Genomic DNA, 27,284 nt, shown 5'->3' on the forward strand with positions numbered 1-27,284 from the left:
CTGGGCAAAGCACTGCCTGAACAGACTGTGGTGATTGGGCTGAAGAGGTTGAAAGATGAGAATCATTATCTGTGATCACAAGTCTGTCTGTCGAGTCCCCAACAATCCAAAGAGGAGCTGAGATGGCGTGGGGGTGATGAAAACAGAAGATTTGATCTTAGGAGTGAAGTAATATGTGAAAACTGAGATTGAATGGAAAAGCCTTAGAGATGAGGAAGGGATCCCTTGTGGGATGATTTGCTACAGCTTGACCTTCTGGGGCTTTCTAGATCTCTCTGCCCAAGAGGGTTTAGAGAACAAGCAGCCCCGTTAGGTGCATTTTCAGCGTCTCCCTTCTGTCGGGCACAGCCCGTGTTTCTCCCGAGTCCTGCGCGCAGCGAGCGCTGCTGGAAAGCTCGGGCGGCTCCCGGGCGGGATCTCCAACAGCGGCTGCAGCGGGGACAAAACCGCGGGGACAAACTGCGGAACTACATCTCCCGGCGGGCTGTAGAGCTGGGGCACGGCCGGGCCGGGCCGGGCCGGGCTGGGGGCGGCCCCGGAGGCTCGGGAGGTTCCGCAGGTTCGGGAGCGCGGTGCTGCTCCGGCCCGGCAGGTGAGAGCGGCGGGGAGGGCGCGTCCCGGCACCTCGTCTGGGGAAGTTCCCGGGTGGGATGCGAGGGTGTCCCGGCGGGGAGAGGTCGCTCAGCTTCCCGTACGGGAGAGGAAAGCGCTTCCCAAGCGGTTCCGTGTGTCCCAGCCCGCGGGAGCCAATGCCGGGATGTGAAGAGCGCGCTGGGATCCGCAGCCGCTGCTCCGCGGGTCTAACAACGGGAATAGCTCGAGTGTGAATAACGCAGTGGGTCGGCCGGGGACTTTTTGTTGATTTCGGGAACAGGAAGGGCCCAGTCTGCGTTCCTGATAAAGGGGCGTTTGTGGCATTCCCAACAGCTTGCTGCTTTTCCAGGGTAAGGTCCATGATAAGCTGGTCCATGACCAGCCCTTTTGGAAACAACAATTTTATTTAGCGTTCCTCGGGAATGTGGCCAGGTTTCCCCGTTTAGTTCGAGTAAGTGGCTTTAACTGTTGGCATGTAAATTGTTTCGGTTTTGTTTATTTGCTCATTTCTAAACGGGGTTATGAAATTGAAATTTATTTATGGATAATTTTGCCAGACCTGAAAACAGTTTGAGTATTTTATGCATAATTCCCTTCGCTGAACAAGGATTTTAGGCATGAGAAGAAAACCTTGTAAGTTTAATGCCTGTATTTTGTTGCATATCTGAACAATCTCCAAAGACTAAGCAAATTATGTACTCTGCTCAAGCTGGTTTTAGTTTGCCAGAATTCAGTTGGGATTTTGATTACCCAGGAATTAAAACATACCGTTATCAAATGCATTGCCTAAGTTTCCAACTCTGTTGAGTTAGGCTGCTTTCTCTTTTTTCTTCCTAGCCTGGTTTTATCTAAAATAAGAGCAATTGCCTAGTAATTTTAGGATAGGATCAGTCTTAGAAGCCAATGTCTCAAAGAGACAAATGTCTCAATGTCTCAGAGAGCCACAGAAGCAGGGTTCATGTTTTGATTGGCACTGCTCTTTGGAGATGCTGTGCTTCTCCCCTGAAGCAGATATTACTCCTGTTTGAAGTAAGCTAAAGCTGAGCCTTGAGTGCACAGATTGCTAATGCTTACCAAAAATCGATGGAAGATAGGCCCCAAAAGCAATTAAGCAGCTTTGAAAATCAATCCACAGTTGAAGTTGTCCAAGGACAGGGATTAGATCTTTGTCAGAGCTGAAGTCTTTGTGGGGAAGGTCCTGGCATGGTATCAAGTTCATGGCTCTTTGTTCTACATCTTTTCCAGTTTGAATTAATATAAAAACTTGTGTGTGATTTGCTTAAACTCTGCTGGCTTGTTATTTTCCCCAGAGTTTGTTGGTTTTTTTGTGTGATCATATTATTGAAGTAAATAATTTGAAATGGAGCACAGTTGGTAACAACCAGTGCAGCCAGAATCCACTTGCAATTTGCCTGTATAAATTGCCCAAAATAGGTTTTGGATTACTGGGTGTTTTAAAAGGCTTTTTTGCCCCCTGTTGATTTGCTGTGCTTTTGTGTATTTGGTCATTCTGTAGGGCAATACCATTCTTTTCAGTCTGTTTGGTTATCCAGGGTTTAAACAAAGCTTTCAGACCTACCCAGTATTTTTAGGCATAAAATGGCAATGTTTTAATCTTGTAAGCGCTGTGAAACAAGCTCAGGCTCCTTAATGGAAGGACCAATTTGTTCTGAGTAATTACAAAAGGTAAATTAAACTGTTTGGGGGTAATAATTTTGGAATGGTAATACTCCCAGAAATTCATGTTGCTTCAGTAACAGTTTGTCAAGTAATTTGTCATTGGAGAAGCAGTAAAGCAGGGCTGAGGGTGGTAGGTGAAGTTCAATTTATAGCTCTAGGCAAAGTAAATCGATTATCTTACGTGTTCCTATGCACATTTCTTGCATTATAGTTGGAATATTCAAATTCTGTGGCCAGATGAGCAGAGGTAAAGCCTTACCTTTGTGGTGGTGTGTGCACTGTTTCATTGAGCCTGCAGGAATATTTTCTTCATGCCATGCACAATCCCAGAACCAGGGCAGTCTTCTTTAAAGTGCAAGTTCCAAATGTGGCAAATAGATCTCTAATTACTGTGTAAGGCCCTGAAGAAAAGTCACTGGGAAAGTAGAGCATCTTGCTTCTCTCTGAAGAGCTTTGGTCTGCTTGTAATTAATGTTGAAAATACTTTTTTCCCTTCTGAATACTACTGCTGAAAAACTCCTGGATTCTTCCTCTGAACACATTATTTTTAATTAAAAGCATCACTGTGTGTGTAAATGGGTATTTACATAAATAGTAAAGCACAAAACATCTTCTTATAAAGTGGCATTTGCTCTAATATCTTGGTCATGCTAGACATGGCAGGATGGCTGACAGTGATTTGAATACACCCTGGGGTTTATGGCTGATTTTTTGAATCAGCATCCTCAGTTTTTATATATATTTAAGCATGTTGTTATGGATTAAATGCTTTCTGATTGGCAGGGCTGGGAATAGTTTTGTGGGAATTGTAGTAACCATGCTTTCTTAGCTGTTCTTTTCCACAGTGCATTTGCCAGAATGAAGGAATTACCTGTGACCATGTTTATGGAGTGGTCCTGCTGGATTAATGAACAGGAGCTCTGAAAAGTGAGCTGTTACCTAACATCCCTCCAGTTTTGGATGGTTTTTTTTGTTTTTTTAAACATTTCTGGGGGAGATTATTAGGTGTAATCCATGGGACAAGAAAGGGCTCATCAAACTTTTGTGTTTTGTCGTTCTTTCTTTGTCTCAAGCAATTCTCCTCACATTTATTGAAATTTTGTTCATCATGTGAATTATGTGGTGAAGTCACACAGCTCTTGCTCTCCCAGTTTGTTCTGTGTCTGCAGCCTGGGTGGTCTTTGCTGTCTGACAGAAGACAAGTCTTCCTCTCAGGTGAAACTCCATGTGTGATGAATCAAAGCCCAAGCTCTTTTGGAGGACCTAGCCCTCCTGGGTGCTTGATCAAGAGTGTTAATTGCTCTGATCTGGTGGGTACAGCCTTCTACATGAAGGCTACAAATCCAAACAGAACTTAAATATTGTTATTAAGAGAGATATAAAGTAGCAAGAATTGTTCTTGTTACATGTTTACTCTGGCACATCCTTTTGGTGTTGCAGTTATTTGACAGAAAATGATGACTACCATCTGTTCCCCTCCTCTGGCATCATTCAAAGTTCCTTTCCTCATTGGGAATGAAGTCCTCGTAGAGAGTTAACAGGTTTTGATCTCTTCCTGTTTCCATAGTCACATTTAATATTCTTTTTTCCTTTTGCACTTACAGCTCTAGGCAAAATGAATTGATTATCTTGTATATGATTTTGCACATTTCTTGCATTATACTCAGAATATTCTGAGTTTTGTGGTCAGGGAGTCTGGTGTCCTGGAAAATGAAGGAAATCTGAAACAATAGATGAAGTAAGGAATCTCATCACAGTGCTAAGAGGGAGTCAGACATCATGGAGGAAGGAGGAATGGTGGCATCATAGAAAAAGGAGGAAACGTGGAAAAATTGGACATCACAGAGGATTGAGGTCATCTCACACTGAGGAAGGACAGAGTCACACACAGAGAAGAGTGAGTCTGGCATCAGTGAAGAAGGAAGGAAGGAGTCTGGCATCACAGAGATACAATGGATTGGGACATCTCAGAGGGGAGAGGGAATGTGACATCACTCATGGAAATAGGGGGGAAGGAGTCTGGCATCACAGAGATGAGAGGGAATCTCACATCATGGGGGAAGGAGCACATTTTCATTCATGCTGCCCTCACTACTTGGAGTCATGATCCTAATTTAAATTCACAGTGTGCACCTCATCTGTCTTGCAGTTTGCCAGAAAATTCCTCTGGCAGTCTTTATATTCATCGTTTCTATCTCCACACCTTCTTTTAACTGAAGGGTTGTCATGTACTTTGTTCTTACGTACCTCAAACTGCTTGTGCTCTTTTTTTTCCCCTCTAAAGCACCACATATACATAAATTCTGCATGTTTTAATAATTAAAGGTTGCAGTAACACAGTTTTCTAACAGTGCTAATACAGAAAGCTTGTAAATCTGCTAGCTGAAAAGATCTTTGCCTCCCTGATTTCATGGAAGAATCTTAAGAGACTTAACTAATGGAAGATCCTGCAGAAATTAGAAGGGGACATGCTGTGCTGTACCACCAAGCAGTTTGGGATGAAAACAAGTCTTATCTGGAGATCAGGGCAGGCAAAACTTTGGCAATAACACCATGGCAGGGAAGAAGGGGAACCTTTTCACTACTGGAGGATTTGGTGAAGCTAAAAATAGAGCCCAAATTTGCCTTAAGGCCTGAGGAACAACTACCTCGATCTCATTTCCTTATCTGTAATATCTCAAACTCTTGGTTCATTTCCACCTCCTCTGTAAAATGCAGATGCTGGCATAGGAAGAGGAGGTGAGCCTCATTATTGCTGGAAACTCTAGTGGAAGGCAAAACAGAACCGTGTGCTGTTCATAATTTCAGACACTAGGAATGAAATGTTGAAGTAAAGCTCAAGATGTTGTTTGGACTCTGTTGGACTGTGTCATTTAGTTGGCTGCATAGTGGCTAAGAATTGTTTAAAAAAACTTGTTAGTGGCATGGTATCCTTCCCTCTTTTAACTGGAAGATGGAATTTGAGAGAGCTTTCAGCAGTGCTCACCCTCTATTGTATGCCAGGCTATTGTCACTTCTCTGCACCTGTGCAGAAAACCTGTTCTTGCTGGGATTGAGGGTCATTAAATAGAATAAAGGTTGGGTAGGATAAATAGGATAAAATCTTTGCATGATCTAACCTTAATGCATTATTATGGTCGTTTGAACTGTTCTTTCACCCTTAATTATCATGACTGAGCAGTGCTGATTTAAGAATCCTTTCATGGCTTTTCTGTCTGCAGAGTCTTAAACAGAAATTATTGCAGATGGAGAGTGCATCTCCTTTCTCCTGAATCATGCACACAGTCATTAGATCACAATAATGGGCATCACACAGATCCCAGGCTGGATTCTGTCAGTTTGAGTTTATGTAGCCCAAAGGCTTTTTTTAGGCTCTTGAAAGGGAGTGTGTTTGTTCAAGCATAATAGAAGCAAAACAAGGAAAATTGAGATAAATGAATCATGTTTTTAAGCAGCGTGGAAGAATGTGTGGGACATGGCTTTGAAAGAGCAAGTAATGTTGCTTAAATACGTGTTACTGTAAATTGAGTTTCTTCCTCTTAAGAAAGTGGTGTGCAGTATTTAAAATAATGATTGGGATCTGAACTTTGACTGGCCAGTGGTTGCATAAATATGATTGCTGCTCCTGAGTGAGGCAAAGTGGGTAACAGTGGACTTGGTCCCATACTACTTTTCTTTTATGCTTAGCTAGACTTGGGTCTCAGTGCCTGTGGGATTTCATTGCAGTACTGGGGAGTTAACAATGGACTGTAATTGTAGGAAAAATGAGGTGGGAATGTTGTGTAAGGTGCTCAGCCACTCCCCTGGAATAACGTGCCTGGAAGGACAGGTGCTGTCAGTGCAAGTTCTGGGTGATGCACAGGGGCACCCCCAGAGCTTAAACTGGCCCTGTTGCTTGTTCCTGTTATCCAAGGGACCAAGCAGGTGAAGAACTGCACGGGAGCAGTGCCTCAGTGCCATGGGTGTGGGGTGCTCCTCAGCATGATACCCCAACCCTGGCTTGGGAGCAGCATGCCCCTCTCCTGGGGGGGCTGACAGAGTGTGGTTTCACTGCTTTGGGGACGTGACCTCACTCCTTGCTTGTAGCCTTCTAATTAAGTTCCTTCTATACTGGCTAATTTCTGATTGTGAACACTGTAGAAAAAAAAATAATTGTAAAACAGGATGATATCATCTCTTCCTGCTGTTTTGGAGATAGCATTGTGTGCCACCTCCCCGTGGCAATAAAAAATGTAAATGCTAAATTTCTTATCGAGACAAGCCAGAAACTCTGTTGGATTTGTATTTCCTGTCTTTGATTTGCTTTCCTGCGTAGGATGCTTTATTTCATCCCATGCCTGCCTTTCCTCCTCCCCTACAACGTTAATGTTGCATTTCATGCTCACCTGGGAGATGTTATCACTTGTAGGCAAAGCAATTTCTGCGTTGCTAAGCTATTTTCAAGCTTGTCATAATGCTCCATAAACTACAGAAATAGGAAGATTTTCTCCTACGAGGGACTTGATGGTTTTCTGTCTGTTTCTGGTGCTACATGATGGTAAAAATGTGATGCCTGGAGATGGTAGCACATAGACTGGGGGTGAAGCTGTGAGGCTGTGCCTTGTCTTAGTTCCTTTTAAGCTGTGGCAGTGCTCACTTTTACAGGTGCCATGAGTTTTTGAAGTCCTTCAGTGGGATTGTTTTTCCTTCCCAAGTTTCTTGGGAACAGTAACCTGCAATTGCTGCTCTTTGGGCAAACCAAAGTGTAAACAAAGATGCTGCAGCAGAGAGGTGCCTACTTGGTAAAGCCTGATGTGGGACCTTATGTAAGAGAACAAAAATAAACAGAAGAATCACTTCTAAATTGAGCTGTTGTTTCTCCTGCAGAGTAATTATTAATCAATAAACCTTGTATCTCTCAGAGTGAGCCGAGTGCTCTGAGCTACCTTGCAGTGTTCTGGTGAACCAGTCTTGGAGAGAAAACGTTATTAACCTAAGGCATGATTAACTCTGAAAGCAGCAGAGTCTCACAGCTCTTGCTTCAGCCATGCAGCAGCAGTTTTGCACTGGCAGGATTTGGTAGCACCCTCAAAGCTGTGGGTGTTGTGCATAATTTGCTGCAGCTGGGTTGTGTTTGGGCCAGAATGCATTTCCAGCATTAAGCTGAAGGCCTGCACAGTTGCTTCTTTCTCCAAAACCACGTTTCAGATGGATTCTAATGCTGCAAGGCTAAGAAGGATGGTTACTCATAGAAGGAGAGGGGGATTTTGCCATTAAGTTGTTTCATAGGTGACCTTACTGAAAATACAGAGCACTGTCCTCTGGGGCATCTCTTTCTGTGTGTTGATGAAGACAAAGCAAAAGACAGGACATAGCTTTGATGTAAATCATAATTGCTCTGTTGCTGTGGACCCCTTAGCTCTGATCTTAATGCACAGTTAGGGGACAAATCAAAATGCAAAAGGGTGCTGAAAACCAGGAGTGTTTCCAATAGGGAGCAGTGAGACACTGTAAGGAACTTTTAGGGTTTTCTTGCAAACATATTTCACATGATGTGCTCAGCCTTCAAGAGGAGCTTGGTTTTGGGCTATTTACTGGGCCCACTGCATTTCAACATTTTTCTTTCAAAACATATTTTTGAAGCAGCAAACCCAAAACATTCCTCCTTGAACTCTTTAGGATAAAAGTATTGTCTAAGGTATTTAAGTGTTGTCTGTAAACAATATCCACCCTGGGGTACAGCAAAGTCTCAGAGCCTAAGGACCATGGAACAAATGGAAATATTTCCTTATAAGGTCTTGCCCTTGGTCACATAAAAAGAGGAAAAAGCCAAACCAAAACACGAGCTCCCTTTGAAGCACTGGTTTATAAAGGCAATGTGCCAGTGTGGCTGCATCAGGAGGCTTCAGATGATAAAACCACCAGCACTTTGTTGACTTCTCTGAAAACTGAGGGTAGAAAAGTGTTGTTGTACCTGTTGGTCCTTCCAGGTTCATGGTGCTGTGTTGCTGCATCGTGGAACAAATGTTGAGGAGCTGATCACTTCCATTTTACCACAGATCTCAGCAATGATTAGCAGAGGAAATTCAGGTGCAGCTGAGGCTGCTTTGTGCTGCTCCAACCACACACAAGAATTCCAGAGAAGCAGCTTGAAGAGTGAACTGGAGAAATCACTGCTGTGAGTGCCTCCTCTGAGCCCAGGCTGGCAGGAACCTGCTGCATCCCAGCAGCTCCTCCCTCACAAAACAATGCACTGGAGCAAATTGGTGAGAGCTAAAATCCTGCTGATGCACTTGGTCCTTCCCTTCCTGGGCACTCACAGAAAAGTGTGACACAGTTGGAGCTCTGGGTCCTGTGCTCATTACAATCAGCAGCTTTACCTGCACTTTCAAGGGAGCTGGGAGAGATTGAATACAGAGAGTCTCTCTCTGTTAGCAAAAAATAATCCAATCAACATCAGAGGCAGCTTCTTCCAAGTCAGGATGACATCTCATGCAAATCAATTTGTCACCAGACCCAATAGAAGACAGGATTCTTCTCAGACCTGAAGCTGATTTTGGCACTTACTATTGGATTGTAAACAAGCTCATCTTCAAGTCTGTTTGGAATTCACTGCAGAAATGGGTGTCTGTTCACACAGCGAGTTCTGCAAAATCCACACATTCACACACAAACCCTGCCCAGGCCTTCTGCTGCAAAAATTCTGTTTTCTCAGGTGTTCTTGAGGGCAGATGGAGGCAGCAGGAATGGTTCTGTATTTCTGGGCACTCCAGGGCCTTAGGACATGAGGGTTTGTGGGTCTGGAGCTGACAGCAGAGCTTCTGCTTGTTGGGGGGTCTGTAAACAGAGTGGAGCTGGCCAGGAATTTGGGTGTTCACAGTTATGGTGGTGAACCTTTCTAGTCTAGGCTAGAGCCCAAGCTATGGCCCAAGCTGTGCTCTGATTTTGGGGAAGTTGCTGTTTTCTTCTATGAAGGTTTAGGAGAAGAAATGCTATAAAAGGCTGTGGTACCATTTCTGTGTAAAGTGCTCTGAGGTTTCCAGAAGCCCCTGCAGTTCTGCTTTGCAGCAAAGCTTAATTGTGCTCAGGATGCTCCTAAACTGCATTGGTTTGTGTGCTGAGGCAAGGTAAAATTGGATAAACTTTTTCATTCTGGGGTGAGTTATGGCCTGGGTGTTATAAAGGTGGGAAGAGAATCTTGTCTTGTGCTCCAGATAACATTGTGAAGAAAAACAAGTGGCAGAAATTATGGAAGTACCAGTGAAACAAATAAACAGATTAAGTTTTTTCAGTGCCTATCATTCCCAATAGCTCCAGCCTCTGAGGATTCAGGCACTTTCAAAGCTGTAGCACTTGCCTGTATGTAAAATAGATTATTTTTTTTTTTTCTAGCTTGTTCAATCTGCACAGTGCCTGTCTTCTGTACAAATGTTTTATGGGTGCTTATCTTGACTTATTTATTTATTTATTTATTTGTTGTCAGCCATTACAAAATTAAACTCAAGAAGTTGGCTAAAACCTGTCCTGTCACATAAAGGCACTTAAATGATTCCATTCAGTTTAATTCCTTCTCTAATTCCCATTGACTTGTGTTAAAATTCCTATTTTAATCCAGGAGTAAATTTGGTGCATTCTGATGACTCCTTTAGCCATTCCAGAGCATCAAATTACTCTGCAGCAGCAAAACCAACAAAACCTTCTGGCTCTAGAGAGAATGAAGACGTTCTGGGTCATGAACAATCCTTGCCCTACAGAAGTTTTGAAATACTTGGTGCTTTAGCAATTCCCCAGCAAATCAGTGTTTGAAGCAAGACATTCTTCAAAATTATGCATTAAAATGATGACAGTACTGTTCCCCAGACCACCTTGCAAACATTTCATACAGCTAAAGGCATGCTTGAAAGCATTAATTATTAAAGAAAGTCTAAGTGTTTTTTCTACTTGCAGCATGAAATAGTCCATATATATTCAGGTTTTTTTTTGTTGGGGTGCTCTGTTTGATTGAAGCACAGCAGCCTTGCAGCTGGGTTATGCAGATGTGCTGGGAAATCAGGTCGTTCTGCACCTTGACAGAATTTTGTCACTTGGGAATGTGATCACATTTTAGAGCATGGGCTTTTGTTCTCTCTTTAAAGGAGTTCACAGGGAGAAGGAAAGGGAAGGTCCAAGTGCTCTTTGCACTGCTGTTCAAGGGTTGTGCAAATAAATTCCTGCTCCATTTCCTGGCTGACTGGGAGGTACAAGGTGGCTGCCCTCATGCTATTCACTTTTTATTCTGTATATATGTCTTGCTTTTCTTTCCCTCTGAATCTACAGCAGTAGATGTGTAAGCCTTGCTGAAGAGATACTCTGCCTTGGGATTTGTGGGGGATCTGGAGGTTCAGAGGAAAGAAAAATTAATTGTGATTCATATAGTAGTAATTATTAAGTTATGTTATATTTACATTATAATGGCTATTTAATTATTGAACATTATCTCTTTACTTGCTTTGAGTTCTGTTTTTATTATGTGCCTCTTATTTAAAACAATTCTTCCTCATTTGGGTAGGTTAAAACATTCTATTTCAGAAATTTCACAGAAGTATTGATATCATGTGAGTGCCAGAACATCCTGTAGCTGGAATCCTGTCTAAAAAGGGAAAACTCTTCACAAAGAATGTGTGTCTCTCTGAGCTGATTGGCCTCACCAGAGTTCTGCTCTTCTCTTGCAGGCATTATGCTGCTGGAGGTGCTCCTGGTCCTGGGGACACTCCTCATCTACTTCTTATTTTCCAAGAAGAAAGAAGAGACACTGCCCTTCAAGGATGGGTGGTGGGGCAGGGGACAAAAGCCTGTGACTAAAGAGGACTCAAGTATTCGGCCCTTTAAGGTGGAGACCACAGAGGAAGAGCTGAGTGTAAGCAAATCTCTGTGCTGGGGGGAGGGAAGGGAGGAATGACCAAATAGATGCAGAATGTGTTTGGAAGTAATTTTTAAATTGAACCAACAGAGTGCCAGTGATGGCCAGGGATTGGGGGAGGGGATTTTTAAGTACTTCAGAAGATAGGTATGAATAAGCAGATCTCACTGTGTAATTTTGTTCTCAGCTGGCTCTTGCATGATTGCTGGTAAATAAACCTACTCTGCAAAGCCTAATAAAGATAAAAATCATATTACAGATTACTCAACTCTGTTTTTCTGTTTGTGCATTTTCCTCAGTTTGTGTAGAGCAGAATAAGAACAATGTCTTTTTTCCCCCCCTTTCTTTTCAAAGCAGTTACAAATACCTCCTTTCTTGACTCCTTTATGTTTGCAGCTGTGTTGGATGCTGATTCTTCTGTAATTAATAGTCTACTTTGGTCAACACTAAATTACTGTGGTAATTACAGTAAACACATACGTTGCAGAATTTGTTGGATAGAAAGATTTTGATTGTGTGTGTTTAAGCCAGAGATTGAACGATTTCATAGATCCTTGTGGAGTCATGGTTCAAACAATACCCATGGGATTGCTCATATTATTAATTCATAATGGATTCCTAATTTCTCAGCAGACCTGGGTTTTTTAACACTTTCCTTGCCCTTCATAGTAATATCAAGGGACATTGGTCTCCATTATGTTTTCTCCTTACACTGCAGACACTAAGATGGATAATTTCTAACTTAAAGATGATTGAGCAGGGTTAAATTTCCAGATCTGCCTTTCAGCTGATCTGTGGTTCTCTTGGCCGTGGGAAGGGGCTCTTGGCTGTTTTACCCTGCTGAGTGATTTGGAGTGATCTTGCACCCCCTGTACCCCTGAAGTGCAGTGGGAAGGTGACTGTCATTGTCATTCAAAATTGGCAAACTTTAATTTCAGTCTAGTTTCACCAACTTTCTGTCTATGCAAAATCCTTCTGCCTGTTTCCTGGTGAAGACCTCCCAGCCCTGGGTTTGGGAAAGAAAGCAATAGGTTTGGGCTGGGTTCATGCATTGACTGTGAGGAAAGTACCCTGGAAAGGCAGCAAGACTTACCCTTTGAAGCCACAGCAGTGCCAGCAGAGCATCCTGCCCTTTGTGGTTCTCAGCCTGGCAGACAGGTTAGGCAGCCCTGCAGAACAAAGGCTGAGAACAGCTGTGGATGGAAGAGGAAGGAGGCCATCTGGAGGAGGAAAAGAATGGGAACAGCTGAAGGAGCATCAGCAAAAGGCACAGGTGTCTAATCAGAGATGTTATTTCCATTGTCTCATTTCATGTGGGAATAACTAGAAACCATACACAGCCCAGGACAGCAGACACAAGTGCTTTTAAGGTATCCTCTCTCTTTTTCCATGTAGGATTTATTTAGGAGACTTGACCAGGCTCGATTCACTGAACCACTGGAGAACAGCAGCTTCCATTATGGAACTAACTCAGTGCACCTCAGGAAGATTGTGTCCTACTGGAAAAACCAGTTCAATTGGAAGAAACAAGTTGAAGTCCTCAACAAGTACCCACAATTCAAAACAAAGATTCAAGGTGTGTAGCTTTAAAATACAAACAATATTAAAATTATAATAATATAATGTAAAATAATAAAATATAAACAATAGATAAATTATATGGATATTGCTTAAATATAAGCAATAGATAAATTTGTCTGCAAGAGAACTTGGTGGGAAGAAGGCTCTGGTTGTGTCACAGGGATTTTGCTCCCTGACTGCCAAGGTCTGGATCATTGGCATCACTGCTGAAGGAGCAGGGAACTCCTTCCTTGTAACTGAAGCCTGTAGGACAAGGAATGACAAATGGAATTCCCTGTGCATGAGCGGGCTCTCAGCTGGTGTTAACAGGAGCCAAGCACGGGTGTTTGGAAGCAGAAGCAGATCTTCAGATGTGCACATGTTCCCTGCCCTGCATGCAGTCATGCAGGAATTCCCACAGATGTCTCCCCCTGCTCCATGGAGCTCCCCAGCTGCTGCTGTCACAGTGAAGCCATCAGCCTGGCTGCCCTCCTCAGCTGGGCAGCCTGTCCCTGCCTGGCAGGGCAGATGTGCTCTGCTGCTCCTCCTCCGACATTCCCAGGGAGTGCACAGTGCCTGTCCCCTGGGGCTGATGTGCTGCCAGGTGTGAGGGAATGGTTTATTTTCATTCAGAGCACTCTGCACCTTTCCAAAGAGTTAATTCAAGCCGAGGTCTGTGGGTGCTGGAGCTTGGTCAGGCTGATTTAGGGCACTGCTTGGGTCCAGTTGTAGATCTACAGCACAGCAGGCAATTGTCTCTCATGATGACAAAATTTAACCTTTACAGAGTATTTTGTTCCATTTCTACTTATACACCCAAAATTGGGTGTTATTTCAAAAGGTGCAGTTTGCCATAATATTTTAAATGGATTTGGGACAATAAATGGTGCTACTTGGTGGTTAGAGTTTAAAGCATTTATTTAAATGATGGTTAGTGTTGGAAAAGATGAAACCAGAAGGTCTTCTCTCAAAAAAGAAGAAAAAAGCACCATTTGGGACTAGAAAGGGAGAAGCAGCTAAGGACAATGCACTATGTATAGCAATGGAAAGGGAGTTTCTGTGTTGGGAAAGATTGCAGAGAGGGGATATGAAAAGACAAGGTCAAACATGCTGTGTATCAGATTCCTACCTTCTGTCATCACTTGAAAGCTTTTCAGAGAATACAGAGATTCACAGAGTGTCAAGGGTGAGGAAGTCTCAAGTCAGTGAAAGAGGGTGGGATTGCTGGTGAATTGGAGTTGATGTGAGTAAAATATGCTTAAATACATGAAAGAAATGAGGCATTCAGGCTTTGCTGGGAGCAAATTCCTGTTCTCTGGAAAACAAAGCCTTAAGTTGGTTTGAGGAAGAGCAGCTCACCTGAAGCAGGTGGTGCAATGCTGTGTCAGGCTTTCCTGCTTGGAAGGAAACCACAGATTTTACCTTTCATTCAACAAGTAGGAGACTGGTACTAGAATGTAGGTTCCTGTTTTCATTTACTCACTTAAAAAGGTAATGAATACTCTAAATCTCTTTTAGTGAGACATTACTGGTTTATCTGCAGTTAAGATGTGTGACCTGGTTGCAGGAGGTTTCCACAGGCAGAACACTTAGTGAAGGCTTTTGAAATTCCTTTTGCTGTAGCTTTTAGCGTCAGTGGCTGGGGACAGAAGCCAGATACTGTTCAAATGGGAAGTAAGGCATGCACAAAATGAAGAAAGTGATTCATGCCCCCAGTGAACTGCAAGTTGTGATGGGTACCCTGTATCTTGGTGCCTTGGAGCTGCAATTTTAGGCCTTTCAGGAAGAGAAATCTGTGGCTGACTGAAGCCTATCCTGTGCCATACATTTGGGTAAAATTTAAGAGCACTTGGGCTAAATGATGTAATTGTCTCCTCTGCCTGTAAGCTGTGTGAGTCACTGTGTTACCGTTGGTAGATTGCTTCACTTCTTTGTCTTAATTTGCCAATTTATTTTAAAACAGAAAGAGTTAAGCTCATTTGGCTGCTGTGACACTTAATTGCCCATTATAAGGGTAAATGTATCCAGAGAGGTGCAGTGTCTTTGGGCACTCACAAAAAAAAAAAAAAAAACAAAAAAAAAGGGACTTTATTTGTAATCAGTTCTGTGATAAGTTGCAGTGTCAAGGTAAATTTGGGCATGCTAATTAATTATTTTGTTTCTACAGGCCTTGATATCCATTTTGTTCATGTCAAGCCTCCTCATTTGCCTGAAGGCAAGGCTGCAAAGCCACTGTTAATGGTTCATGGTTGGCCTGGCTCATTTTATGAGTTTTACAAAATTATCCCTCTCCTAACGGATCCTGCAAGCCACGGCCTCGGTGACGAGCACATTTTTGAAGTCATTTGCCCATCTATCCCTGGCTATGGTTTCTCAGAAGCACCCCACAAAAAAGGTATGACACAGAAGAAGAAACTGAGCCTCCACAAGCCCAGTCTCACAGCAAGGCAGCCTCTGTCAGCAGAACAGCAACTCCTGCTACACACTTCTTGTTTTCCCAGAGAGGAAACAGAGATCCTGTGTGTCCTGTGGGAGGAGGGAGATAAGGGTGGCTTTGGGTGACATCACTGGCCAGTTTCTGGAGCAGTGTGTAGATAATTTAAAAAGAACCATAAAAAGCTAGGAAGTGACAACTCAATAATTGTAATTGCATCCATGAATTGTCTATGAGTGAGCAGGCAGGCTGAATTTAATTTATTACTGCTCCTTTTGGGTGTTTTGCTTCCACATTCAACAGCATTGTGCAGGTAGGTGAGAAGGAAGAGTTGAAAGCAGCTAGTGCATCCACATGGCAGATTGCAGCCAAATACCTGCTTGCTTAGCTTGTGCTTGGAGTTACACAAACACAAGCTGCAGCAAATTGAAGCAAGGTAGTGTTTAAAGTGATATTGATTTTAGTATTTAATTGCATGTGCAGGTGAATGACCTGGGGAAGGTTGGGCTTGCTTTTCTCTGCTCTCAGGCTATGATTTTTGTGGTCAGTGTTCAGAGCAGTGAGAGGTCTGCAACAAAGGCTGGAGTTTGTCCTCCTCATGGTTTCTGCTTGCTCTCTATGCTTGGCTGCTGAGCAAGGGCTTCCCTACAGTCAGGCAAGAGAAATGGGCTTGAAGCTTTTGAGGAGCTTGATGTGGAGAATCAGTGTTGCAGGGTTGGAAGTGTGGGTGCAATTAATGCAACAAAAGTGTTCTTTTCTTTTAATGCAGACTTCAACTCTGTGAGTGCTGCTTCTGTTTTTTATGAATTGATGCTCAGACTCGGATTCAATGAGTTCTACATCCAGGGTGGTGACTGGGGCTGGCTCATCTGCACCAACCTGGCCCAGATAGCTCCCAAGTGAGTATCCCCTTGGTGCAGCTCTTTTACTGTGTGAATAGTTATTTCCTGTGCACTTGGCAGTTCCTGCCCAAGTCCTCACTGTGCAGTTTCTCTCTTTGGTGCTCAGTGTTAAGCAAAGATCCAAAACTACATACCTTAGTTTATATTGAATGTTTTGTCTTTCAAACAGTTGTGCAGTAGTTTTGTAGTGGCCTCACTGAGGTCTGGAGTGGGACAATTACTTGCAATGAAAAAAGGAGGACGTGTGGCTGAGTGCTCTGGAGTGTGTGCTGATTACTGACAGTTGTCCCTTTAATTTGTCATTTTTTGTGAAAAGCCACACTGCAAAGGGTAGCTGAGGTCATGATGTAATGAGCAGGCTGGAATTCAAGCATGTCCATTTTTAAAATACATTTTAAATGTTGCAGGTCACAGTACCAAGCCTGGCAAGGAGTTCTCATGCACAGGGTGTGATTTTTGAGGCTGTCCTGTGAATTGGGCTTTGATGATCTTTGTGGCTCCCTTCCAACTCAGGATATTCAATGATTCTGCAGACAACTTTGAACTCGTGTTAACATTTTGTTAACCTGTGGTGTTTTTCTGTTGTCTTTAGCCATGTGAAAGGTCTCCATTTAAACATGGTCTCAGTTTCAAAGCTGGGACTCACTCACCTGCTCTCCATCCTGCTGGGCCGCTACTTCCCAGGGCTCTTTGGATTCCAGGATGAAGATGTCAGGAGGATGTTCCCCTTCCTGAAAAAAGGGCTCTACAAGATCTTGGCTGAGTCTGGCTATGCTCACATACAGGCTACAAAGCCTGACACTGTTGGTAAAACAAACAAAAAAACCCCACAACCTTTTATGAGCTCAGAATATTTAAGTCTCTTCACTTTGGTTGTATTTGCATACAAACAAAATGGACTGCTCAAAATATGCAGAAAATAAGTTTTTTGGTAGTGTATCTGCATGTCCAAAACTGAGCATGCTCCAAGTGCCACTGACCTAATTTTCCAGTTTTCATAAATAAAATAGATTATTTAATATTTTTCCACTTCTGCTATCACTGGGGACTGTAATTCCATTTCAAATGCAGCTCTGCTGAGAGCAAAAGATAATTTCTTCTCAGAGAATGGATCACATTTAAGTAATGTAAACTACAAGAAGCTTTTAGCTGTCTCAGCACACAATGTAGCTTATTTATTACAGCAATAAGTAATTCCTGAGAAGTAAAATAAAATTTCACTTTCTCTCATTGTTGTGAATCAATTACAGACTTTCATGGAAAAAGAATTTACCTATGAATGTTCTTTCTACATGAGCTAGTCACTCAGATGGTTTAACTGCTTTAAGTATCTGAGTATTAAGTGTTTCTATTTTAAAAACATCTTTTGTGACTAAATTGGACAACTGAGTCAAGAGTACTGACTACATTTTAGTTTGGTGCAGCAGCAATTTACTGGTGGATTTTATTAAAAACAGAGCTAAGGGAAATATTTCTTAATGGTCTTCAATAAGCTTACCTACAGAGGCAGGTATGTTCTTAAAACGTGGAGGCAAAAGAATAATTGTATGGATTTAAAATAATTTTTCTTCCATTGAGTTTTGGTTTCTAAAAATTGCCAGTCTTTTGTGCTTTAGGAAAGAGAGGGGAAGCTGATATCTGAAAGATGCCTAAGCCATGCTCCTTTTCAAAAAGAATTCTGGCTGATTCTTGTCTTTGCCAGTCTCGTGTCAGAGCAGATTGTGCAGGCTGGGAACCAGAAGCCAGTTCATGCTTTGGGAACTGGAGCATTCCTGCAGTTCACCAAAGGACAAAAGAATGAGGAGCAGGGCAGTGGCAGGTTCCTGAAAGGAGGAAAACACTCTGAAGACATTTCTGACAGAAGTGTCTGCATTCCAAGTGCTCTGAGAACCAATGCCATTTTTTCTCTGTGTGAACAGATATATTCTACTCACAGTGAGATGAGAACAGGCTATTGCTTGTCATGTCCAGCTCATCTGGAAAGTGCTCAACAGAATTTTTTCAAACATTTGCTGTTTCAGTCATCAGTGGCAGTTGCTTAATAAGTGAAACACCACTGTCACATTTAAATAGCAGTTACTGATGAAATTGTGCCAGCTGCAGTGTTAGGCACCTTCCTGGAAGGCATGGATGGAACTTCAAATACATTGCTGTTCCTTGGGAAGCAGCTTTTTCTCATGTTTTACTGAGAAGCTGGGACAGTTTTCCAAAATACAGTCCCTGTATTTCACAGCACTAGGATGTGATCAGAGTTCCAAATGCAGGTGTGTTCTTTCTGTCCAAGAGAAGCAAGCTATAAAATCTATATGAATGCTTGTTCCACATGAAGGCAGTTTGCTATTGCTAATTCAGAGGATGGACCATTTAGCAGAGCCTTGCTGTTCCTTAATGACTTTCTAATAATCCTTAAAATGTTTTTGCTGTTAGATAATACTGCAAATCCTCCTGGTCATGTGTAGGCATGTGGAGTTTGGCTCTGTAATGCTGTTTAATTCATGACAACTTCCAGATTAATGGAGGCAAACCCTCCTTGGCACATAGAGCTTAATCTTATTAGCTTACCAGAAAAAAAGAAAAGCCAGCAGAAATCCAATACTGTTACATCAGTTCAAAAAACGTTCAGTGTGAGCTAATGTGGAGCCTGCTCGTTTGCAGATACTTTCAGTCTATGATTTGGCATTAAATGGCTCCAACTCATTGTACTACTTTATTTAAGAGAGCAGCTGATGGAACAGCTTTGTAAAGTTACATCTCCTGTATTATAAGGCAGCTTCTCTAACACTCTGTTGGGTATCAGTTACAGTTAAATTTTCCTCCTCCTTTACAGGCTGTGGTTTGAATGACTCTCCTGTGGGACTGGCTGCATATATCTTGGAGAAGTTTTCTTCATGGACTGATATAGAATTCCAGAATCTAGAGGATGGAGGACTAGAGAGGTAAGCCCTTTCCCTCCTGACATTTTGGATGAGGTGACTAAGTCCAGAGTCACAGCTGAAGATGTTTGCCTGAAGTGGTCACCTCATACTCAGGGAGCCTGTAGTGACCACAGCTGGTGCAGGGCTGAGCTCCAGCACACAGAGAGGCAGCCAGGCCATGCAGGGTGATGGATTCCCTTCCCACTTCAGTTTCCTAGCAAAGAAATACACCCTGCAACTCCTGGATATTAAAAACTGACTTGGGGGAAGAATCTCATTAGGACAAAAATCCAAAAGTTTAACCCACATTAAGAGGCTGGCAGCTCATGATTCATTATAATACTAACAATCAGCTCTCTGTGAATTGGCTTTGGATTGATGGTTACTCCTTCATCTACCTACCATTTGCTAATATAGGATTATGTTTAGTGTGCAGCAGAAATCAGAGCTGAAATCCCCTTGAAGAACTACCTGGCAGGAATGGAGAGAGGGGGTACACTATGGAAAGACCCAGTGGCAGCAGATTTGCATGGAATGTTTGCACTGCATACAGCTGATAGTTTTATATGAAACATGCACTGTTTACAGCACATGTTGGTGTGTGAGGGCTCTGTTGAAGGCTCATGGTAGCATTTCAGATTATCATTAATAAATGGCACAAGCTGTTGCATGTGCTGTTCTGCTCCCACCCTCCCAGTCTGTGGACAGGAGACACAGCCATGCTGGAGCATAAGGTGCTTGCTGGAATCTGCCTTCTGTGTAGGAGTTAAAATGTGACTTCCCAGTTTGTGTCTGAAAGCCTTTAATTGGTCCTTAATTGGTCACTGGCAGACAGAGGGGGAGTAATAACTTCACCTCTCCACTCTTAACCACTATTTTTTCCTATAACGTTTTTTTTTTTCCCCCTTATAACTAAACCAAGTGATGCAAATCAGTTTTCAGTTCTAATTAAGCAATCTCTTGGCTTGCCTCTTCAGGAAGTTCAGCCTGGATGATCTGCTCACCAATATCATGATCTACTGGGTGTCAGGCTGCATTGTCTCCTCCATGCGTTTCTACAAAGAAAACTTGCAGAAGGGGATAGGCACACAGAAACATGAAAAGTAAGTGTGGCTTCTTCTCTTGAAATATTTCATCCTGATCTTAATTTTATAGTTGCATGCCTGATAGATTTCTGGATGCTGAGGAAAAACACTGCAAGACAGCCTCCCTAGTTGAGGTATGTGCTGTGCTGGGAAAACACTCTGCTTAGGTAGGAATCCTGAGCCATCAGTGAGGAGATCTGACTGGAGGCACTGCTTGAGGATCTCCCATTCACGGTGTATCCATGCACTTTCCAGTTTTATTTCAGTTACAAAATCAGCCTGTGACTGAGTCACATAGTTTTGTTTAGATTATTGTCGTTTCAGTACTTTTCTAGACACATTTTTCCTGTTTCTGCAAAAGGCTTAGGTTCTTCCTTTGGAAGCAACTTCAACCTGCTGACAAAGTGCATCATGCAGGAGTCAGTGAGACTGATGTGCCTGCTGCTGCTCAGACTCTCCAGACAGCAGCTTGGCTGCATGTACTTGTGTCAGCTCGAGTCTGAGTGAGGCTTAAACCTGCCCTGAGGTATTTGTAACCACAGCTTAGTGCCATGGTATTTATTTAACTGAGAAATGATACTCCCAGGAAGCTGACTCAGTTCCTGAAAGTCACTGTGGCTATGCTGTGGGTAGTGTCTTGCTCTGGTTCTGCCTGCACGAGATGAGCTGTGTGGGTTTCTATGTGCCTAGAGGACAGAGTCTCAAAGTCTTGTGTAAAGTTCTGACCTCAGGCTTCCAGTGTCTACTGGAAATGCCCAACACATTTTGTATCTACATTTGAAAGTCTGTCACTTCTGACAGGGCAGTTTATTTAAAGATAAGCTGGGATATTTAAACCTAGAAAATGTGGTTCTTATAACAAGCACAGATCATTCACATCTCTCAAATCCAGTTGCTTCCTTACATTTCCTAGTGTGCAGAATTTTTTGTAGTGTGCATTTGTGCCTGCTAAAAGCAAGAGCTGTTTTACAAGGCATAGTTTCACATATAGAAATGTTGCTTCTGAACTAGTCTAATTTATTAGTATTCTTCTTTTCTATCCCCCCATGAAGTAATTCATCTCCTGCCCACCCTCCAGTTGTCCTGCCAGGCTTAGCATATTTGAGTGGTTATCTTCTCTGTAAATCTCTCTCCAGCTCTTATCAAATTGTGTGCTTGTCCCTTAATTTGAGCCCTGTGTGCAAGAGGAAATTTGCTGCCCACCACCTCCTAGGGCTCTCCTCTCCCTTTCCTTGCTTCTGAGCCTCATGCCCTGGATCCCTTGCAGAATTGCCTTAATATCACTGTATGCAAAAATAAAAAATAGCTTTTTTCTTTAGCAATTAGAGTGTTGTCTTCAGTTTTAGGATCTAGAAGTCAAATTTTTAATGCCTAACAAGAGTGTGCTCAACTGTTTAGGAACATTTCCTTAGGACTTTTGATTTGTTGCTGATTTAAGTGTTTGGAAGATTACAGTGATTCTTTCTCCTCCCTCAGGCTCACAGTACAGGTACCCACCGGCGTTGCCTCCTTCCCTAATGAAATCCTGCACACACCCCAGGCTTGGGCCAAGAAGAAATACACCAACATTGTCACCTTCCACTTCATGCCTCGAGGGGGCCATTTCGCAGCTTTTGAGGAACCTGAGCTTCTTGCTAAAGATATTCTGCAATTCGTTGACAAAGTAGAAAAAGAGCAACTCTGGAAAAAGAAAGGGGAATAACTAAGAAACAGCAGGGTAATTACTTTTAGCTTAGTACATGTACAAGGCTAAGTCTACTTTAATCCATGTAATTAGATCTTATTGTTGACCAGATGTGAGCAAGGTCAGAAAGAAAAATGCAGTATACCTCCATGAGATAATGCCATGGGGACCAATGGATTTTTTTTTGTTTTGTTTTGTTCAGCTAGGCTAAGGAAATAGCATGAAGAGTGCTTGTGTATCTTCTGAAACATGTTTTGTAGTATACTAGACTCTTGCTTTGAGATTGAAAAATAGACCTCACAACTATTAACATATCTGGTAACAGTTTAATTGTTAGGAAAGGCTTTCTTTTTTTTATGGCAGCAGTAAAATTTGAGTTGCTGTGAGTATGAAGTTCCTCACATAAAGAGTGGGGAGCAGCCTGGCAGGACTTAACTTGCATGAGTGGATCAATCAATCAATCAACATGAATCAAACTGCCTTCTGCTGGCTGCCTTTCTCTTCCAGCCTGGGCTGTATAGCAGCTTCCTGGCTGGGAAGAAGCTGGACTGCCCTGTGCCAGGCTCCTGGGATATGTGAGGAGAAGCTGAAACATGGCAGGTGCCTGTAGCTCAGACCAAGAGAAGGGGCTGGGTAGGAGTAACTACAGCCCCAGTTACCTCTGCACTGAATTTGTACTCTTACCTTAAATCATAATCCTTTAGGTAGGCTCAACACACTGTGGCTTTGTACTGCTTTGGCAGGGTATTGTAAATACCTCTTACTAAAGAATAAAAATATGACTAATTCAAAATTAAAAGTACATTAAATTTTTTAATTACTTCTCTGTCTTTCTTTTAATTCTTTTAACAACTGAGATTTTGCTTGGTACCAGCTAAGAGAAGCATCAGCTCAGAACCTATCAATTCTGTACTGCATCTGTCACAAAGGTCAGATTGAAAGCAAGCTGCTCAAAGAAAATTGAAGGGCAGTATGGCTTTACAGCTCCTGCCCCTAGTGTGTGCAGCTGAGCTTCAAACAGGTCTTAGACCATATCCAGATGACTGACTTCTGTGTGGTTTTGTTCTCCAGTCACTTCTGATGTCCTTCTCTACTTCTGAAAGCACAGAATACAATCTATCAATAACACTTGCATGGATTAATATTATTTCACAATTTTAATTGAAATGGAAACTAAGATCAGAAGCTCCATGCCACAAGGCCTTGGACTCAAGCATACCACATAGTTTGTTTCACAAAAGGCAAGGGGATTCTCCTGCTGGGCACATTCAAATCCTAGTGCTGAAAGCCACCACCAACCCTGACAGAAAGTCAGGCAGAAGGGCTGTGAACCAGCCTGGATCAGTTTTCTGAGCAGAGATGAGACCTCTTTCTCCCTTTCCAGAATAGCAGTGAGCACTAATTCCATGCTTACTTGTAAATGCTTTAATTCAGTCAAAGTTTGTGTTCACATTTGCAAAATGCTGTGTGATGCAGGCCAGTCTGTTTTGAACACTCAGGAGGAAAAAACAGAGAAATTCCCTTTGAAATAGACTCTCCCTGGAGAAGACCCTGCCCAAACTTTTTTTCAGGAGCAGCACAGTGAAAGAGGGTTCTTAATTCAGGAGGAATTGGCTCATGTCTGACAAGAACAGCTGCTACAGGCACCACTTCACACCCTCCTGCACAAATCTGTCCTGCCCTGCTCTGCTCACCAGGTAAGTGCTCTTTAGGGTTTGATAAACTGCTGCCTGAAAGAGAGACAACTTTGGACTTAAAAGATCTAGATTTTAAGGGCTTAGAAATGATAATTAAACACCTGATATATAGCAGAGTTTATTCTGAATTTTGATGTCACACTTCTCCAACCTTAAGCCAACAGCTAGCAGCAGCTATTGCTCATCACCTACTTACCTACAGTTAAATAAAAATGCAGTGAAATACTATGACAAAGTGAAAAAGTATGGAATTATCTTACAGCAGCTGCAAAACCTGCCCTCAGTTCCTTTTCCCTTTCTAAAATAACCCTCTGGTTTTAGCAAAACAGACCAAATCCAATCACCTTTAGTGCAAGGTTTAACACTGATGAAGTGTCTGTGAGCCAGTGTCAGCATCTGCATCTCATCCTGTAGGGAGCCTGAGATCTGGATTTGACAAGCACCTTGAGTGAATCCAGAGTCACTTCTGATACTCTCTGGTACTGACTACAGACAATTATTTGGTACAGATAACCAGAAATAGTTTTAACATTTCTGTTAGCAAGTAAGTGCATATCAGACTATTGCAGTAATAGAAGCAGTACAGGAGTCCCTGCTCTGTTACAATTGTTCTTATTTATGTCAGCCAGCTGAGGACCTGCCATTCAGCCTGGGGATTTTCTCTAAAAAAGCCAGATCTGATGCTCTTGGGCTGGCTGAGCTGTTTGTTGGGAATAAAGTTCTGAAAGAGTAGCTACAGCCTTCCAGATAACACAGAATCTGGTGACACTTTAGTGTTCAAAAGGTGATGTTTTGGTCCAGGGTCATTTCTTAGTGCAGCTTCAATTTCTGGCCCAAAGTTGCCCCAAAGTCTCTGCTCAAAGAAACTGCTGTCCTAAAAGCCCTGCAACATTAAGTTGCTCCAAAACATGCATTTATCCCACGCTAAAACCAAAAGTAGCTGATCTAAACTCTGCTTTTTAATTATCCAGTTATAGCCCATTCAGAGTCTTGATAAGGGGTTTGGAACCATGTAAATTCCACTAAAAATAAACACTTTGCACTCTTCCTCCCCAGCTGAAGTGCTTTGGAAAGTGTCTGCTTCTGGTATGGAAAAATACAAGCAAGGTCATAATCTTTTAATACAGCTCCAGCTAAACAAACTCACAGTACAACCAAATTTGACTTCTGATTTTTAAACTGCATAAATGCCCTGAAAAACCCAAATCACCATATGCAGCCTTTGGATATCTTACATAGCAAGACAGGACTTCATACACATTAAACTAAAATGTCAGGCATTACTCAGATCATTAATGAAAAAAAAACCCACATGAATAGAAATCACACTTTCATAAAAAAAATGAAGTTAATCCATCATTTAAAGAAATTAGGATGTGTTAAGCCTAGCATCAGAGTTTGCTCTAGATCCATGAAGGGCACCAGTCATCACCACTTGAGTCAGCTGCAATTGCTCAGGGGCAGGACTCAGGTTCAAGGCAGTCAATCAAATGCACAATTCTGTTTTCCAGCAGGTGCAATACATAATATGCACTAAATGAAGATACATTTTTGTCTGAAAAAGAAGTGGAAAGCTCCTCCTGGGTGCTGTGGAAAGAGACAAGGAATAAATCCATATTGATTTCAGTATAGCTTATTTTAAAACACTGAGAAATGATGCTGCTTGTTTTACTTGCTGTAATAGCACTTCAAGGAACATAAGTCACACTAAAACTGTCTTGCTCAGGATTAGTTTTCTTTCATGGAAGAAATACCCTGTGCAGTGCCAGACAGCCCTGATGGTGTTATGCCAGAGCTGCTAGAAGAATTAGCCCCATTACAATTGTCAGCTGTCTTCTGGAGCAGATATTTATAAACAGGTCTGTGGTGAGTGACAGCTCCTTCCCCTGGCTAGGTGCAGTCCAAAACTCAGGCTTCCAAATATCTTCCTGGCTGGATTTAAAGATGCTGAGGATGTTTGTGCCCTCCCTGTGCTTAATAACTGAATGTCAGCAGTTTTGAGGATACTATGAACAATAAGAGATATTTAAATAAATGAAATATAATCCTTTGCAGCAGTACTTCAAACCACTGCAGGTGACCAGAGGGAGTGCAGCACAGGGAAGAGGTGAGCAGAAACACAAAGGGACAAACTCCTGTCAAGCACCTAAAGAACCAACAGTTCTTAAGCTCTTTGTTCAGCCTGCATTGTTGAGATGGTTTTGTGTGCAAACACATTTGTACCTCATGAATTCTAGGAATTTTTGTACAGGCTTCAGGGAGCTAAGGTCCACCCCTGCATTTTTGCCTCAGTGGAAGTATTTTTATACCTCAAGACTTTTGTGGTTAATAAGGCTTTTTGCTGTGATCAGAAGGCAATCCTTAATATTTCAGAGAAACCAGAGGGAAAGAAGGTTTAAGCAATATCTCACAAACTGAGCAGAAGAACCCACTGCAGAACAGAGATGATGTCATTCTCCTAATTTTTCCACCCTCTTTCTTTTGATGATAAATAACTTAAATGATTCCTCTTAAAGGTGCTCAAGTGATTGATTTCTCAATTTCTCCCATTTTCTTCCCAGCAGATCCTGATTTCTCATCTCAAAAGGGAGTGAATTCTTCCTATTTTAGGAACATTTTTGTAATTACAGATTTAAAACATAAAAGAACAAGAAAACCCTACTTAAGTCTCTAAATCTAGAATCCTATCATAAAGTATTTCAATGCCTGCAACCAAATTGTGGTATTTAGCAATTCTTTAAATCACTTGTTTTTCAATTTTCATCTGTGGAGAGAGCTGCTGGTTTTATTTATCTGTGTCTGTAGATGGAGGAGGAAAAATACTGATAATTTGCTTAGAAAAAAACCCTTTGTAGAATTCCAAATAAGTTTTGACATGGAACATCTTCATTTGAGAGAAGCAACTCAATGCTTTTCATTTCAGGAGAGCAGGCTATAAAAAAGCCAATCAGTCTGAAAATCCAAGCATAAACCAGCACCAAATGCATGAAAGATTTTCATACAGAAGGGAGGCCAGCTGTGTACAAAAATACATTTCTTAAATTTCCTCAGCTCTCAGTCTTCCTCCTGTACTGCAACTTTTTTTCTTTTTAAATTTCAATGAACATCCAAGAAGGCAACAGATAGATACCTTTCAAAACCTAATTTCTATCACAAACTTTCACCCTTTTGTGCCACTGCATAAAAATGGGAGGTTCACAACCACACAGCAGTAATGATGAGACAGCAACAAAATCTGGCTCCTGCTTTATTTAGGAGCACCTTATGACATACCATACATTGGACTTCCAGAACTCAATCTTCAGCATCATTTCTGAGAAGAGTGCTTTCATTAATTATTAACCAGCACTCAGTTAACCACTGAGTCTGGGAGCAGATACAAAAATTTCCTTCTCTCCTTGGTTATTTACAGTCCCACCCATTTCTATTTGAATTTGTATTGGCTGCAGCTGAGATGCTCCATTTTAACCAACAGGATGTGGGATACTGAGCAAATGCCAGGACTTCACCCAAGAAGCAAAAAATTATAGGGAAGAATGTTCCATTATAATGACCTAATCTTCAGTCTCTCTACTTTTAGTTGTTTCCTTTCTGTTTTTATCCTTCAGACAGCTGTTCTCAGAAAGAAAAAGAAACAACTTCTGTGTTTCTGAAGTATCTGAAACAGACACTTGCAGCTGTTATAGACAGGTGACAAGCAGAATCCTTCAAGAAGTCTTGTCTAGATAAGACAAAGAAGGAATTTGCAAGACCACTTTCAGAAAGTCACGTGGCCATTATTTGGAATTAAAAGTGTGCATTTCTTATATTGTTGCAGTTTTGAGACAATAAACGGTGTCTTTTCTTTGTACTCAA

General features: G+C 42.1%; 1 protein-coding gene and 1 long non-coding RNA gene across 3 annotated transcripts; both read left to right on the top strand.

Moving 5' to 3' along the window:
* The first annotated feature begins 439 nt into the window (after window positions 1–439).
* Window positions 440–22,552, top strand: EPHX1 (epoxide hydrolase 1). Of its 2 annotated transcripts, none has more exons than XM_079298379.1 (9): window positions 440–592; window positions 10,965–11,149; window positions 12,548–12,728; window positions 14,880–15,107; window positions 15,916–16,045; window positions 16,641–16,855; window positions 18,876–18,984; window positions 19,941–20,066; window positions 21,525–22,552. In XM_079298379.1, exons 2-9 carry the CDS (start codon window positions 10,970–10,972, stop codon window positions 21,748–21,750), a joined length of 1,395 nt encoding a protein of 464 aa, XP_079154505.1. In that variant the 5' UTR covers window positions 440–592; window positions 10,965–10,969; the 3' UTR covers window positions 21,751–22,552. The 2 variants fall into 2 exon arrangements, with proteins under 2 accessions (XP_079154505.1, XP_079154504.1); XM_079298378.1 differs by lacking the exon at window positions 440–592 and adding an exon at window positions 10,444–10,497.
* Window positions 22,553–23,116: 564 nt separating this feature from the next.
* LOC306798369 lies at window positions 23,117–27,284 on the top strand. The gene is made up of 2 exons (XR_013773326.1): window positions 23,117–23,429; window positions 26,842–27,284. It is a non-coding gene; the product is annotated as an uncharacterized lncRNA (long non-coding RNA).

Source organism: Erithacus rubecula (genome assembly GCF_903797595.1).
Source record: "Erithacus rubecula genome assembly, chromosome: 2".
Taxonomy (NCBI): Eukaryota; Metazoa; Chordata; class Aves; order Passeriformes; family Muscicapidae; genus Erithacus; species Erithacus rubecula.

What these genes read in the sequence shown, in the direction of transcription:
- EPHX1 (XM_079298379.1), top strand. Translation starts at nt 10,970, where the DNA reads ATGCTGCTGGAGGTGCTCCTGGTCCTGGGGACACTCCTCATCTACTTC. An exon ending in AGAAGCACCCCACAAAAAAG is followed by an intron (nt 15,108 to 15,915) that starts GTATGACACAGA and finishes CTTTTAATGCAG; the next exon opens with ACTTCAACTCTGTGAGTGCT. An exon ending in TACAAAGCCTGACACTGTTG is followed by an intron (nt 16,856 to 18,875) that starts GTAAAACAAACA and finishes CCTCCTTTACAG; the next exon opens with GCTGTGGTTTGAATGACTCT.